The sequence below is a fragment of the Pongo pygmaeus genome, chromosome 9 (genome assembly GCF_028885625.2).
Source record: "Pongo pygmaeus isolate AG05252 chromosome 9, NHGRI_mPonPyg2-v2.0_pri, whole genome shotgun sequence".
Classification (NCBI taxonomy): Eukaryota; Metazoa; Chordata; class Mammalia; order Primates; family Hominidae; genus Pongo; species Pongo pygmaeus.
The window spans coordinates 78902893-78919479 of NC_072382.2; the positions used below are offsets into that span (position 1 = coordinate 78902893).

A 16587-nucleotide genomic window follows, 5' to 3' on the forward strand; every position below is an offset into this window, starting at 1 on the left:
ATAGAAAACCACTAAATCAGAGGTAAACAACAAGAAAGGAAGACAAGAACAAAGGATCTCCAAAACAACCAAAAAGTAATTAACAAAATGGCAGGAATAAGACCTTATCTATCAATAACAATCTTGAATATAGCTGGGCGCGGTGGCTCATGCCTGTAATCCCAGCACTTTGGGAGGCCAAGGCAGGTGAATCACTTGAGGCCAGGAGTTTGAGACCAGCATGGCCAACATGGCAAAACCTGTCTCTAATAAAAATGCAAAAAAATTAGTTGGGCGTGGTGGCACATCCTGTAATCCCAGTACTGGGGAGGTAGGGGCACGAGAATCACTTGAACCCGGGAGGTGAGGTTGCATAAGTTGAGATCACACCAGTGCACTCCAGCCTAGGTGACGGAGTGAGACCCTGTCTCAAAGAAACAAAAAAAAAAAAAAAAAAGAAGAAGAAAAAAATCTTGAATATAAATGGATTAAGTTCTTCAATTAAAAGGTACACTACACCCTGGGCAACAGAGAGACACACTGTCTCAAAGAAAGAAAAAAAAAAGGTATACATTGGTTGAATAGATTAAAACACAAAATCTAAGTACACATTGCCTAGAAGAAACATACTTCATAAGCAAGAATTAAAACATATACCAAAACCTATGGTATACAACAAAAGCAGTTCTAAGAGATAAGTGTACAGCAAAAAATGGCTACATCAAAAAAGAAGAACAATCTGGTTTTTAATTTTTTTTAGTGACAGTTTCGCTGTTGTCCAGGCTGGAGTCCCCAGGAGTTTGAGGTTGCTGTGAGCTATGACTGTGCCATCGTGGAACCGCACTCCAGCCTAGGCAACAGAGCAAGACCCTGACTTAAAGAAGAAAATAAAAAAAGAATAAAATCTTGTAATTTGCAACATCGATAAACCTGGAGGACATCATGTAAAGTGAAATAAGCCAGACACGGAAAGACAAATACTGCATGATCTAAGACTTAAACATAAGACCTAAAACCATAAAAACCCTAGGAGAAAACCTAGGCAATACCATTCAGGACACAGGCATAGGCAAAGACTTCATGACTAAAACACCAAAAGCAATGGCAATGAAGCCAAAATTGACAAATGGGATCTAATTAAACTAAAGAGCTTCTGCACAGCAAAAGAAACTATCATCAGAGTGAACAGGCAACCTACAGAATGGGAGAAAATTTTTGTAATCTATCCATCTGACAAAGAGCTAATATCCAGAATCTACAAAGAACTTAAACAAATTTACAAAAAAAAAAAAACAAAAAAAAACCAACCCCATCAAAAAGTGGGAGAAGGATATGAACAAACACTTCTCAAAAGAAGACATTTATGCAACCAACAAACATATGAAAGAAAGCTCATCATCACTGGTCATTAGAGAAATGCAAATCAAAACCACAATGAGATACCATCTCACACCAGTTAGAATGGCGATCATTAAAAAGTCAGAAAACAACAGATGCTGGAGAAGATGTGGAGAAACAGGAACACTTTTACACTGTTGGTGGGAGTGTAAATTAGTTCAGCCATTGTGGAAGACAGTGTGATGATTCCTCAAGGATCTAGAACCAGAAATACCATTTGACCCAGCAATCCCATTTTTGGGTATATACCCAAAGGATTATAAATCATTCTACTATAAAAACACATGCACACGTATGTTTATTGCACCACTGTTCACAATAGCAAAGACTTGGAACCAACCCAAAGGCCCATCAATGATAGACTGGATAAAGAAAATGTGACACATATACACCATGGAATACCATGCAGCCATAAAAAAGGATGAGTTCATGTTCTTTGCAGGGCCATGGATGAAGCTGGAAACCATCATTCTCAGCAAACTAACACAAGAACAGAAAACCAAATACTGCATGTTCTCACTCATAAGTGAGAGTTGAACAATGTGAACACATGGACACAAGGAGGGAAACATCACACACCAGGGACTGTCAGAGGGTGGGGGGCTGGGGGAGGGACAGCATTAGGAGAAATACCTAATGTAGATGATGGGTTGACAGGTGCAGCAAACTACCATGGCACATGTACACCTATGTCACAAACCTGCACGTTCTGCACATGTATCCCAGAACTTAAAGTATTAAAAAAAAAATTGATATCATAGAGGCAGAGAGTATAACAGTAGTTACCAGACATTGGGGAGGGGAGGGAGTAGGAGAGAATGGGAAGAGACTGGACAACAGATACAAAGTCACAATTAAGAGAAATAAATTCTGGTGTTCAACTGCACATAAAGGTGACTATGATTAACAGTAAAATATTGTATATTACAAAATATACAATATTATAGCTGTAAGAGAGGCTGTCAAAAGTTCATAACAAAGAAATGATAAATGTATGAGGTGATAACTATACTAACTATCCTGATTGGATTAATATTCAACATAGATGTGTATCAAAACATCAACTTGTGCCCCATATATATAATTACAATGTGTCAATTTTTGGTTGTTTGTCTGTTTTATTATACTTTAAGTTTTAAGGTACATGTGCACAACGTGCAGGTTAGTTACATATGTATACATATGCCATGTTGGTGTGCTGCACCCATCAACTCGTCATTTAACATTAGGTATATCTCCTAATGCTATCCCTCCCCCCTCCCCCGACCCCACAACAGGCCCTGGTGTGTGATGTTCCCCTTCCTGTGTCCATGTGTTCTCATTGTTCAATTCCCACCTATGAGTGAGAACATGCAGTGTTTGGTTTTTTGTCCTTGCGATAGTTTGCTGAGAATGATGGTTTCCAGCTTCAACCATGTCCCCACAAAGGACATGAACTCATCCTTTTTTATGGCTGCATAGTATTCCATGGTGTATATGTGCCACATTTTCTTAATCCAGTCTGTCATTGTTGGACATTTGGCTTGCTTCCAAGTCTTTGCTATCGTGAATAGTGCCCCAATAAACATATGTGTGCTTGTGTCTTTATAGCAGTGTGATTTATAATCCTTTGGGTATACACCCAGTAATGGGATGGCTGGGTCAAATGGTATTTCTAGTTCAAGATCCCTGAGGAATCGCCACAGGTACCAAAACAGAGATATATTCCAGTGGAACAGAACAGAGCCCTCAGAAATAATGCCACATTATCTACAACCATCTGATCTTTGACAAATCTGATAAAAACAAGAAATGGGGAAAGGAATCCCTATTTAATAAATGGTGCTGGGAAAACTGGCTAGCCATATGTAGAAAGCTGAAACTGGATCCCTTCCTTACACCTTATACAAAAATTAATTCAAGATGGATTAAAGGCTTAAATGTTAGACCTAAAACCATAAAAACCCTAGAAGAAAACCTAGGCAATACCATTCAGGACATAGGCATGGGCAAGGACTTCATCTCTAAAACACCAAAAGCAATGGCAACAAAAGCCAAAATTGACAAATGGGATCTAATTAAACTAAAGAGCTTCTGCACAGCAAAAGAAACTACCATCAGAGTGAACAGGCAACCTACAGAATGGGAGAAAGTTTTTGCAATCTACTCATCTGACAAAGGGCTAATATCCAGAATCTACAATGAACTTAAAGAAATCTACAAGAAAAAAACAAACAGCCCCATCAAAAAGTGGGCGAAGGATATGAACAGACACTTCTCAAAAGAAGACATTTATGCAGCAAAAGACACATGAAAAAAGGCTCATCATCACTGGCCATCAGAGAAATGCAAATCAAAACCATAATGAGATACCATCTCACACCAGTTAGAATGGCGATCATTAAAAAAACAACAGATGCTGGAGAGGATGTGGAGAAATAGGAACACTTTTACACTGTTGATGGGACTGTAAACTAGTTCAACCAATGTGTCAATTTTTTTAAATTAATTAATTTTTAATGAAAGATTATACACAAATCACTTGATCACAGGTTTATCTACTGGAGAGCTGGAGTAGGGCAGCTTTAGGCACAGAGATACTAATAAACCAGCAGGGCCTTAACTGGCCAATCCCAATGTGTAACTGGATACTCACCAGGAAAGGATTATACATGGGCTTTAGATTATGAAGTTTGAAGTCCTCATCTGTCATTTACTATCTGTGTGGTCTTAGACAAATTATACCACATTCCTAAATTTTAATTTTATTATTTATAAGTAATACATTTACCTCAGAGAGTTTAAGAAGATTAAAAGTAACTTGCAAAAGTATGCAAATGAGTTAGGCATGTGTGCTTGTATATAAAGAAGTGGGTTAATATTTATGTGTGAATATGTGTGTATTTATGTGTGTATGTATGACTAAAAATGTCTCATTTAGTAGGCCAGGAACTCTATACATAGTAGTAATTATTATTATTATCAGCAAGAATGATTATTATTTCTGAATACAAACATAATTACTTATATAATTTGAAGCTGTTCAGATTTAACATGCAATTATAACACAAGGCATGTGACTCAAGTTAGAGTCATTCAAGTAGAAATCCTTTCAGTGTATCATATGTTATACATACAACTTTATGCAAATAAATTTCAGATCCTATAGAGTACAAAACTGAAAATTTTGAATGATTCTTACTTTAAGGATTACTTTTTAAAACTGCCTATTCAGGTAAAGATATATCATTAATTTATTCCTCTAAAACATCTTTCTCCTCCCCACTCCCACCTAGAGTTCATTGTAGATCCTCTGTAAATGCTGAATGAAAGGATTTGATGAATGATTAGATTGCTCTGAATTTTAAAACATTCATAAACCAAAAGAAAGTTTTAAAATATGAATTCAGAAATAAAATCAGTAACAGCTGGCTTGTTTAACTCCACTATGCACAAGATTGGAAATACTCCAATCATCCATTACTATATCTCATGAAAATGTTTCACACAGGTTTCAGCAAATACTCCCATAAATACTGGTCACAGGACTAAAGCTATCACCAGATCAGTGTCCAATACAGTCAGATACAAAGCATTCAGCCAACAGTCTCACCAAGAGTGGCAGGGCTGGGGGCACTCAAAGGGGAAGTGTCCAAAAAGAATCACAGATTTTCCTGCTGTGACATGTATACAAATTTTTATAGATACTTACACACACATATATTTATATACTATGCCCCCCACCCACCCTACATAGTATAGTACTTTTTAGTTTATAAACATTTTCATAGACTGTATCTCACTTGAGCATCATGACAACACTGTCAGGTAAATATGAGAGTTATTAGAATCCCACTTAACAGATGAGGAAACTGAGACTAATATCAAGTGACATATACAAGGTAACACAGATATAAAATGAGGCTATTAGGCCAACACTCTATTACAAAACAATTTTATCCCTTAAAAGTTAAACTTTTTTTTTTTTTTTTTTTTTTTGAGACAGGGTCTCGCTTTGTTGCACAGGCTGGAGTGCAATGGCACAATCTCGGCTCACTGCAACCCCTGCCTCCCGGGTTCAAGTGATCCTCCCACCTCAGCCTCCAGAATAGCTGGGACTACAGGTGTGTGTCATCACACCAGGCTAGTTTTTGTAATTTTAGTAGAGATGGGGTTTCACCATGTTGGCCAGGCTGGTCTCGAACTCCTGACCTCAAGTGATTTGCCCACTTTGGCCTCCCAAAGTGCTGGGATTATAGGTGTGAGCCACTGTGCCCCAGCCCAAAAGTTAAATTTTTTTTTTTTTTATTTAGACAGAGTCTCACTCACCAGGCTGGAGTGTAGTGGCACGATCTCAGCTTACTGTAACCTCTGCCTCCCAGGTTCAAGCGATTCTCCTGTCTCAGCTTCCCAAGTAGCTAGGACTAGAGGCGCGTGCCACCACGCCCAGCTAATTTTTGTATTTTTAGTAGAGACGGGGTTTCACCATGTTGGCCAGGATGGTCTCGATCTCTTGACCTCGTGATCCACCCGCCTTGGCCTCCCAAAGTGCTGGGATTACAGGCATGAGCCACAAAAGTTAAAAATTTTTAATAAATGTGCTCAGTCCTCAAAAAGAAAACAGAAAAGTACATGGCTAAAAGTCGCAAGATCAGGATCTGATCTCACTCTACAATTTTCTGTCTGTATAAGCTGGATAATTTACTTAACTCCTCAGAGCCTCAGTTTTCTCATCTAGAAAATGATAACAGCATTTTTTTTTTAATTTTTAATTTTTTAAAATTTTATTTTTTGAAAAATAGAGATGGGGTCTTGCTGTGTTGCCCAGGCTGGTCTTGAACTCCTGGGCTCAAGTGACCCATCTACCTCGGCCTCCTAAAGTGCTAGGATTATGGGCATGAGCCACCATGCCCCAGCTGAATAATGGCATCTATCTTGCAGGATTACTGTAAAGAGAAAATGAGAAAATATATGTAAGGGGCCTCCTTCAAATTATCTAAGATAGTGGTCCCCCCACCTTTTTGGCACCAGGGTTCAGTTTCATGGAAGAAACCAGAGAGGGTGGTGGAGCAGGGTGGTTTTGGGATGAAAGTGTTCCACCTCAGATCATCAGGAATTAGATTCTCACAAGGAGCATGAAACCTAGATCCCGCACATGCTCAGTTCACAATAGGGTTCACACTCCTATGATAATCTAATGCAGCTGCTGATCTGACAGCAGGCAGAGCTCAGGCAGTAATGCTTGCTCATCTACCACTCACCTCCTGCTGTGTGGCCTGGTTCCTAGCAAGCCATGGACCAGGACTGGTCCACAGCCCGGGGGTCTGAGCCTCCTGAACTAGGACATAACAAGTGCTTAATAAATGGGAAAAACTTTTTTTTTATTGTTTTCCTTTTTCTCTAGGCTCCGGCTATCTTAGTTCCTAGTAGGGTTAATAGAATTATGTTTTAAGATTCTTTCTAGTTCTAAAAGGCTATTTCTCTACAGGAGAGTGAACTATTTCTTTCTATATTAAGAAATTCTGGGGCTGGGAGTAGTGGCTTAAACCTGTAATCCCAACAATTTGGGAGGCCAAGGCAGAAGGATTACTTGAGCCTAGGAATTCAAGACCAGCCTGGGCACAAAGCAAGACCCCATCTCTACAAAAAATACAAATTAGCTAGGCAGGGTGGCACATGCCTGTAGTCCCAGCTACTCAGGAGGGTGAGGTGGAAGGATCACTTGAGCCTGGCAGGTCAAGGCTGCAGTGAGCGTGACTGCACCATTGCACTCCTGCCTGAGCAACAGAGTAAGACCCTGTCTCAAGAAAAGAAAAAGAAAAAGAAATTCTGGGGTTTTAAATTCAGGTCACACTGCCCCATCTGTAGTTTCTCAAAATGTTTGTAAAAACTTAACGAGCAATGTGTTCATTTAAAAAAAGGATTATTGGCTGGGTGTAGTGGCTCACATCTATAATCCCAGCCTTTTTTTTTTTTTTTTTTTTTGAGATGAGAGTCTCCCCCTTGTCACCAGGCCGGAGTGCAGCAGCGTGATCTTGGCTCACTGCAACCTCCGCCTCCCAGGTTCAAGCGATTCTCCTGCCTCAGCCTCTCGAGTAGCTGGGATTACAGGCGTGCACCACCATGCCCAGCTAATTTTTGTATTTTTAGTAGAGATGGGGTTTCACCATGTTGGCCAGGATGGTCTCAATCTCCTGACCTCGTGATCCGCCCGCCTTGGCCTCCCAAAGTGCTGGAATTACAGGTGTGAGTCACCGCACCCAGCCTATAATCCCAGTCTTTTGGGAGGCTGAGGCAGGAGGACTGCTTGAGGCCAAGAGTTTGAGACCAACCTGGGCCACACAGGCCTCATTTCTACAGAAAAGAAAATAAATATATATATGCATACATACATACATAAAAAGTATAACTTACCAACAGTTTTGCTGCCTGAACACGAACCACCCAAGAGCCATCACTGACCATGTGACAAATTTTTCCAAACGCATCATCAACTAAGCGTATTTCTTCATTAGAAGAAGGAATTGGGACAATGCTAAATTAAAAGAAAAGAAATGAAATCACTTAGAACAAAACATGAACCTAAGTCTGCAGGCTCAGGCCAGGTACAGTGGCTCACATCTATGATACCAACACTTTGGGAGGCCCAGGCAGGTAGATTGCCTGAGCCCAAGAGTTCAAGACCAACCTGAGCAATATGGCAAAACCTCATCTCTACAAAAAAAATACAAAAATTAGCTAGGCATGGTGGCATGCGCTGATAGTCCCAGCTACTTGGGAGGCTGAAGTGGGAAGATAACTTTAGCTCTGGAGGTGAAGGTTGCAGTGAGCTGAGATCATACCACGGCACTCCAGCCTGGATGACAGAGCAAGACCCTGTCTCAAGAAATAAATACAGTCTGGGCGCAATGGCTCACGCCTGTCATCCCAGCACTTTGGGAGGCTGAGGCAGGTGGATAACTTGAGGTCAGTAGTTCGAGACCAGCCTGGCCACATGGCGAAACCTCATCTCTACTAAAAATATAAAAATTAGCCGGGCACAGTGACACGTGTCTGCAATCCCTGCTACTCAGGAGGCTGAGGCAGAAGAATCGCTTGAACCTGGGAGGTGGAGGTTGCAGTGATCTGAGATAGTGCCACTACACCCCAGCCTGGGCAACAGAGCGAACTCCATCTCAAAAAATAATAATAATAATAAACAAATAAATACATAAGTAAGTAAGGCTGCAGGCTCAATAAACTGAGAACAGTCAATGAAGACTCACACACACAAAAATGATAATTGAATAGTTCAAATCCTAGAATGATTAAATACAGTTTGGAATAAACAAATCACTCTGGGAGTACAAACCAACTCTTTCAGTTGCATTGCAAATTATGCTTTTTTTTTTTTTTTTTTTTTTTGAGACAGGGTCTCACTTCTGTCACCCAGGCTGGAGTGCAGTGGTGTGATCACTGCTCACCGCAGTGTCAACTTCCTGGGCTCAGGTGATCCTCCCAGTTCACTCTCCTGAGTAGCTGGGACTACAAGAGCATTTCACCACACCCAGCTAATTTTTTATATTTTTAGTAGAGACAGTTCACCATGTTGCCCAGGCTGATCTCAAACTCCTGAGATCAAGCAATCCGCCCGCCTCAGCCTCCCAAAGAGCTGGGATTACAGGGTTGAGCCACTGCAACCGGGTGCAAATTTTCAATGTATTGAATAAAAGTGTGTAACCCACCAAAGGTTCAGCCAGGCGTGTAATCCCAGCACACTGAGATACTGAGGCAGGCAGATTGCCTGAAGCCAGGGGTTCAAGACCAGCCTACCCAACATGGCAAAACCTCATCTCTACTAAAAATACAAAAAATGAGCTGGGTGTGGTGGTGTGCGACTGTAATTCCAGCTACTTGGGAGGCTCAAGCATGAGAATTGCTTCAACCCAGGAGCTGGAGGTTACAGTAAGCCGAGATCACATCACTGCACTGCAGCCTGGGCCACAGAGCAAGACCCTGCCTTAAAAAAAAAAAGTAAGTAACCCACCAAAGGTTCAAAGATTTATGAAATTATCAAAAACTAGCTTCCACCAAATATTTCATATCCTTAAGTTTATTATCTTCTGTAACTGAACTTTTTTTTTTTTTTTTGAGAGAGAGTGTCTTCCTCTGTGACCCAGGCTGGAGTGCAGTGGTGCGATCTCAGCTCACTGCAATCTCCACTTCCCAGGTTCAAGCGATTCTCCCACCTCAGCCTCCCTAGTAGCTGGGATTACAGGCGTGTGCCACCATCCCCGGCTAATTTTTGTATTTTTAGTAGAGATGAGGTTTCACCATGTTGGCCAGGCTGGTCTTGAACTCCTGACCTCAGATGATCCGCCTGCCTCGGCCTCCCAAAGTGCTGGGATTACAGGCACCACCGTGTCCAGACTGAACTTCTATAAATACAGTAAATCTCAGAATAAATCAATATAAAACTTACTCATCAATCCAGTCCTAAAAGAAGAGAGAATTTCCAGTTAGCCCTTTTCTTTGTATGTGTCTAAATCCTAAAACATTACAAATGGAGCCTACTCCTACAAGTTTATTAATTCATTCTGGTTTTCAAATTTTGGCAGTTTAATGAAGAGGAAAAAACACCTCTTTTTCCTATACGAGGAAAAATAAAATATTCTATAAATATTTATAAATAAAAGATAAATATTTATAAATAAAATATTCTAACTTACAAAATATAATAAATAATATTGCCTACCTCCTCAAAGAATCACTGTGGTTAACTCAATTGCTGTGAAAATATTTTTAACCAGGAAAACTACATAAGAGATCATTATTCTCAAACTCATCTGGTATCCTTATCTGGCATTTGGCACAAACCAAACTAAAATGGGTCCCAAACAATTTTAAAGATTTTTTTGTAAAGTACTGAAAACCATTTAAGAAAGATATTCCAATTTCTTCACTTATGGATGAGAAGGTTAGGACAAAAGAAGTGAAGTATCTTTCCGAAGGTGTACATAAAGTTCCTATCAGAGATGAAAAATGAGGACCAGACAATCTGATTTTCAGGGCCTGTGCTTTTCCCTTACTCCCCATTGCCTTCCAAAAATCTAACCAACATTTCTTTTCTAGAAGTGGGCTTTTTGCATGGTGAGAGGAGAGGAAAACGGCTTCACAATCAACAAAAGCCAGCTTACACCCACACTGACCTTTCAGGATAGAGCTGACTGACAACCCAGATAAGCTGGACTGCAGCACTGCGCACTTGTTCATAGTCATCAGAGAGTAATTTACAGGCCTGCAAAGAAGAATTCCAAAAGTTTATTAGCTCTGTGTCCTCTCAGGCAATGTTTAAACTATTTTCAAAGTGAAGATAGGGTGGTTGGATAAGGATGCCCAGTAAAACACTTGTGTGTGGTTTTAACTTCTTGAATCTTTGCTTAAAAATGAATCTTGACCTCTGTCAGCTGCTCTGGCTGTATTCTGCACCTTACCCATGTCTGAAAGGAGAATCACAGACTGACGGCATAAAAACATCTAGAACAGATCAAACCCAGCAAAGCATGCTGGGAGCCCATAGTACTATTCTCACAGGCTCAAACACCAATTATGGGTTTTTCCTCCCCCTGTAAAAATCAAAGCACACACTTCTGTTTACTTTGGTCTGAAATCATTGGCCTCTGTTTCAATCCACTCACTCTTTCTGGGTAGCCCCATACTCCCTAAATACTGATGGCTCCGAATACGTACCCTTAGCTCTGATTTCTCCTGATCTCCAGACCTTTATAACTACTTATGGCTGGAATTCTCTTCATGGATGTCCCATCAAACTTTTATACTCAACACACGCAAACCTGAACTCATTAAGGAAGCAAGTTCTACCTTATATCTTAAATTCTACACTATCAGTCCATCCTCACTCCTTTGAGGCTGTCATTACTGCTTGCCTAGATTATTAACAGAGTCTTATGCCACCAAACATCTGAATCAGCCAACTAACTTCCCTTCCTCTGAGTCCTTACTATCCAAGTTTCCTTTGAATTATTTGGCTTCCCACATAGTTTTCTTATAGAAAAAGAAGGCGATGGTCGCACCACCACAAGCATTCTGGACCCACTCTACTTCATTCAATAGAGAAATAAACTTGGTTTACACATCTGTGATAGGGGCTTGGCTAATTATCTTCTTCCCATGAGAGATAAAACCATTCTTGGCAGGCTAACAAAACCTAATCTCTGAACATGGATTTAGATTGCCTTTTACCAGATTCAGTGAATTATCCTCCAAGAGAAATATAGCCTCGTAAGGCCTTTTGGTTGGCCGTCAATCAGCTTTTCCACAACTTCATTATGCCTTTCTTTACCACTACTACTACATGCATGTGACTTTTTTTTATATGATCCTGTGGTCTTGGTCACCGCTCTCCAAACACATTCTAGTTTGTGAAGTGTGGTGCCCAGAAATGACTTCATGTATGGCCCAACCAAACAGTGATCAGAACGACTAACACATTCCTTATTCTAAATGCTACACTTTTCTTCAGGTACTCTCACTCTCATACTGAACTTTGTAAATCCTCCTAAAAGTCCTTTTCACATGTACTAGTGCTATTTAATTACATAACCTCCATTCTCTTCCTGAAAAGTATGTTTTGAATATGACTTCACATCCATCCCAATCAACACTGCCACTATTAACCAGCGAAGTCCTTATGTTTTCAAATTCTGAGAACCTGTGTGCCACCCTCCCAGCTTCACGATACCTCCACCCCTTCCAGACAGTAACCATATAAGGTACCTGATTATAAACTGTTTGGTGTAATTTCAGTCCTCTTTCATGGAGCTGCAACTAGATAATAAATATATAGTTTAAGTGCTTGGGAGGAAAAGAGCAATATTTCCAATGTCTCCCCACAATCTCACATATTTTCCCCTATTGTATCAGGCTAACATGGTTCCATTTAGCCAAAATTAGTGCTATATAAATAAGAAACCTTGTCGTCTTTCAATAGAAGCATTCGAGCATTTCATAAATCTAACCCATGGACTGTCCCAAGAAGGTATTAGAAAAATATGAAATAATGACATGAAGGCTAAAGAAAAAATGATTAACACCACTTCCCCCTATTATAATATACCAAGTCATATGCCTCCAAGTTGAAGGAATTATAACAGGTTCCTATTGTGCTTTCCATGTTTCATAAATACACATGAAAGCTACCAGAGAAAGCCAAAAAGGCACACTTGTACACAGGAATGTGTGTCACAGACTTCTGTGAGGCCACCACCAATACCTTCCTGAAAGTATATGCTGAAGAATTCACAATGTATCCAAGGCAGCACTAGCTATAAACTTAAAATACAAAAACGAACACTAGCCCCAACTAGTTTCCATAATCACATTTACCATGGCTTTTATAGCTGCTGTTCTGACACGTGGGTCTTGGTCACTGAAGTAATCCCCTATGATCTTCTGGACATCTCTGGCAGCTAGGCTTTCTGCATCTTTTGTGACACTTTTCTCCAAAGAGCCAAGATTGCCAAGTAACTGCAGGCACTTATTTCTTACACCATGAGACGTATCTGTCAGATGCTATTTAAAAAAAAAAAAAAAAAAAAAAGAAAAAGAAAAAAAAGACATGATTAAGATATCTTAACAAACACAGATGAGACCAGAAACAAAAGCACTGCATCAACCTTAGGGGTGATTTCAAGCCCTATATTCTTAGGACAGTCTGTCTAGCATCATGTTACTTGAGTACGTGTCTTCTCAAAAAAACATGAGTCCTTAGAAAATAAAAGTCCTAGTTTTTCATCTTTGTATTCCCAATAGCTAGCACTTTGCCTTGTACAGAATAGGTACTTTAAAATTCGTCCCTGATTGCGTTTTACTTGCTTTCAAATTTTAAAACCAGACAAAAATGTATAAATTTTTAAAACTTTTAATATCCATAGAAATATGCAAAATCTTAAGTGTACACCTCAATAAATTTTCACAAATACACATATGTAACAAGCACCCAGATTAAATAGTATATAACCAACACTCCAGAAATATCCCTCATTCCTCCTCCCAGCAACAACCTCACCACACCACCACCAAAAATAGCTACTATCCTGACTTCTAACACACAGGTTCATTTGTTTATTTTTGTACTTTATGAAATCAAATAGTATCTGGCTTCTGTGGCTTATTATTATGTTTGTGAGATTTATGCAAGGTATGGCAGATAGCAATGGTTCATTTATTCTTGTTACTTATATAGTATTCATTTGTAAATACATGGAAATCTATTTAGCCTTTCTGTTGATGAATATTTAAGTAATTTCCAGTCTTTGGCTATTTTGAATAATGCTACTGTGATTACTCTTGTACGTGGCTTTTGGTGTACATGTTCACATTTTTGTTGGATATACATGTAGAAGTAGAATTGACAGGTAACAAGACATGCTTCAGCTTAAGAAGATACTGCCAGTTGGGCACAGTAGCTCATGCCTATAATCCCAGCACTTTGGGAGGCCAAGGCAGGAGGATCACTTGAGCCCAGGAGTTCAAGACCGTCCTGGGCAAATGGGACTATATGCATGTGGTAGCACACACCTATAGTCCCAGCTACCCAGGAGGCTGAGGTAGGAGGATCCTTTGAGCCTTGGAGGTGGAGGTTGCAGTGAGCCATGATCACGCCACTGCACTCCAACCTGGGTGACAGAGTGAGATACTGCCTCCAAAAAAGAAGATACTGCCAAATAGTTTTCCATAATGGCTGTACTAATTTACACTTCCACCAGTGCTGCATAAGAGTTCTAGATGTGCCACATCTTTGTCAACATTTAGTACTATCAATATTTTTTATGTTAGCACCTCTCACCAGGAATTTTAATAAATTATCAGTTTTCCTCCTGCATTACCCTAGTCCAGTGCTACTAAAAGAAGCTATTTGCATAACATAGTAACATAAATTAAAAATACTTTGAAGAAATGAGGTTGTACATGAGGTAATAAAAATGGTACAAAACTCTGGATTTCAAACTTCTTTTGACTAGCACCCAAAGTAAGAAACACATAATATTGCAACACAGTACATAAAAACACACATACAGCAAGTTTAACAAAACAGTATTTACCTTATAGCTTGTGATTTACTCTATTTGTACTTTATTCTCTTTTTCAAAAAAAAAAAAATCACGTCTCATGAAATTGGTCACATTACCCACTAATGGATAATGATTCTCAAACTGAGTCACTAGTGTGGAGAAAAGTGAATGGGACTTGGCCAGCTTGGAAAACACAGCGAGGCCCCATTTCTTTAAAAAAAAAAATTTATAGCCGGGTGTGGTGGCACACACCTGTAATCCCAGCTACTCGGGAGGCTGAGGCCAGAGAACTGCTTGAACCCAGGAGGTGGAGGTTTCAGTGAGCCAAGATCACGCCACTGCACTCCAGCCTGAGCAACAGAGCAAGACTCTGTCTCAAACCGCGCCCCCTAAAAAATCAAAAACAAAACAAATGAACTATTTATATTTAGTATAAAAACATCATCTCTCATGACTAAACTGTTGATTGCACCTCTGTTACAAACACTTTGATTTTCACGCAATAAACTAAATCCTTCTAGCTTCTGTTAACCAGGCAACAATAATGCACAATCAATGTATTACTGCATACTGAATCTTGGCCCAAAAGAGAGTCTCATGCTCTCAGGGAAACAATTACAATTTTATGATGTCCTTCCCCTACAGATCATTTCTTGCATCAAGGTCATCATCATGAAGAACTGCTTTTCTTTATACTGTTGGATAAAAACTTATTAATTAAAAAAAAATTGCTAAGTGTCTGCAGATGCTATTTGGATGTTACACACTTTGTCAGGCCATTAAAGTGCCATCATTTTTATATTAATGGAGCAAGTAAGCAAACCACATCCCCAATAATAAGACCAATTTGTGTCAAAAACAAAAATTAATTTACAATTTTGCTATATATTAAAAAATGGTTCTGTATATCAACAAAATCTGAGAATGAAGTTGAATAAGACAAAAATAACATACTGATCCATTCAGCATCGATATGGATTTTTTTTTCTTTTGAGATAAGGGTCTCGCTCTGTCACCCAGGCTGGAGTGCAGTGTTGCGATCAGCATTCACTGCAACCTTGGCCTAACAAGCTCAAGAGATACTCCCACCTCAGTCTCCTGAGTAGCTGGGACCACAGGTGTGTGCCATCACACCTGCCTAATTTTTAAAATCTTTGTAGAGATGGGATGTTGCCATATTGCCCAGACTGGTTTCAAACTCTTGGGCTCAGGTGATCCTTGATATGAATAGTTTTTAAGGACAGGTAACAATTTGGTGTATTCTGTATGCAGATTCTAATGGATACCCTCTTTTAACAAGAACTTTGTTCCCCCAGAAAAATCTTTACAAATAGAAAAGAAAGCAGAAGACCCTCAATTTCAGTTGTGCAGATGCTACACAAGAAAACTGCATTAATTTCCTGTCAAGTCTTTGAACTACATCTATCCATCTCTCAAATGAGGATTAGCTATCCAATAAGTGAAATGATTAAGGAGAGGATAAATGAGAAGAACTTTGAAAAGTATCCAAAAGCATGACTTTCTTCCTACTGTGATACAAAGAATATAACAGAGTAACATCCTGTATTTAAAAATTATTATTGGCCGGGTGCAGTGGCTCACGCCTGTAATCCCAGCACTTTGGGAGGCCAAGGCGGGTGGATCATGAGGTCAGGAGATCGAGACCATCCTGGCTAACATGGTGAAACCCCATCTCTACTAAAAAAAAATACAGAAAAAATTAGCCAGGCATGGTCGCGGGCACCTGTAGTCCCAGCTACTCGGGAGGCTGAGGCAGGAGAACGGCATTAACCCAGGAGGTGGAGCTCGCAGTGAGCCAAGATCGCGCCACTGCACTCCAGCCTGGGTGACAGAGCGAGACTCTTTCTCAAAAATAAAAATAAAAATAAAAAATAAAAATAAAAATTATTATAGAGACAATTTAAACTTCAAAAAATAATGATTATACTATTACACAGTAAATAAAACAGGAGACGAATGGAAGGAAGGAGGAAGGAATGAGGAAGGGCAAGTGCAGGGAGGGAGGGAGGGAAAGTAGGAAGGAAAGAAGAGAGGGAGGGAGGGGATGCAAGCTCTCTTTATGGTAATAACAACGTCAGGCAAGATTTAATAACAGTTGCTAAAATGGTGGGTAGTTTGATAAGGAAGAGCATATTTA

At 39.7% G+C, this 16587-nt stretch overlaps 1 protein-coding gene across 5 annotated transcripts in view; it reads right to left on the reverse strand.

Moving 5' to 3' along the window:
- The window catches only part of INTS4 (integrator complex subunit 4), a 115024-nt gene that overhangs the window by 68480 nt on the left and 29957 nt on the right, over positions 1-16587 (reverse strand). For all 5 annotated transcript variants that reach the window (XM_054437843.2, XM_063672098.1, XM_063672099.1 and 2 more), the window contains 4 exons: positions 12742-12927; positions 12133-12183; positions 10545-10633; positions 7771-7891 (listed from right to left, as the gene is read on the reverse strand). In XM_054437843.2, coding sequence (XP_054293818.2) covers positions 7771-7891; positions 10545-10633; positions 12133-12183; positions 12742-12927 — 447 coding nt within the window. The remainder of the gene's footprint in view (positions 1-7770; positions 7892-10544; positions 10634-12132; positions 12184-12741; positions 12928-16587) is intronic.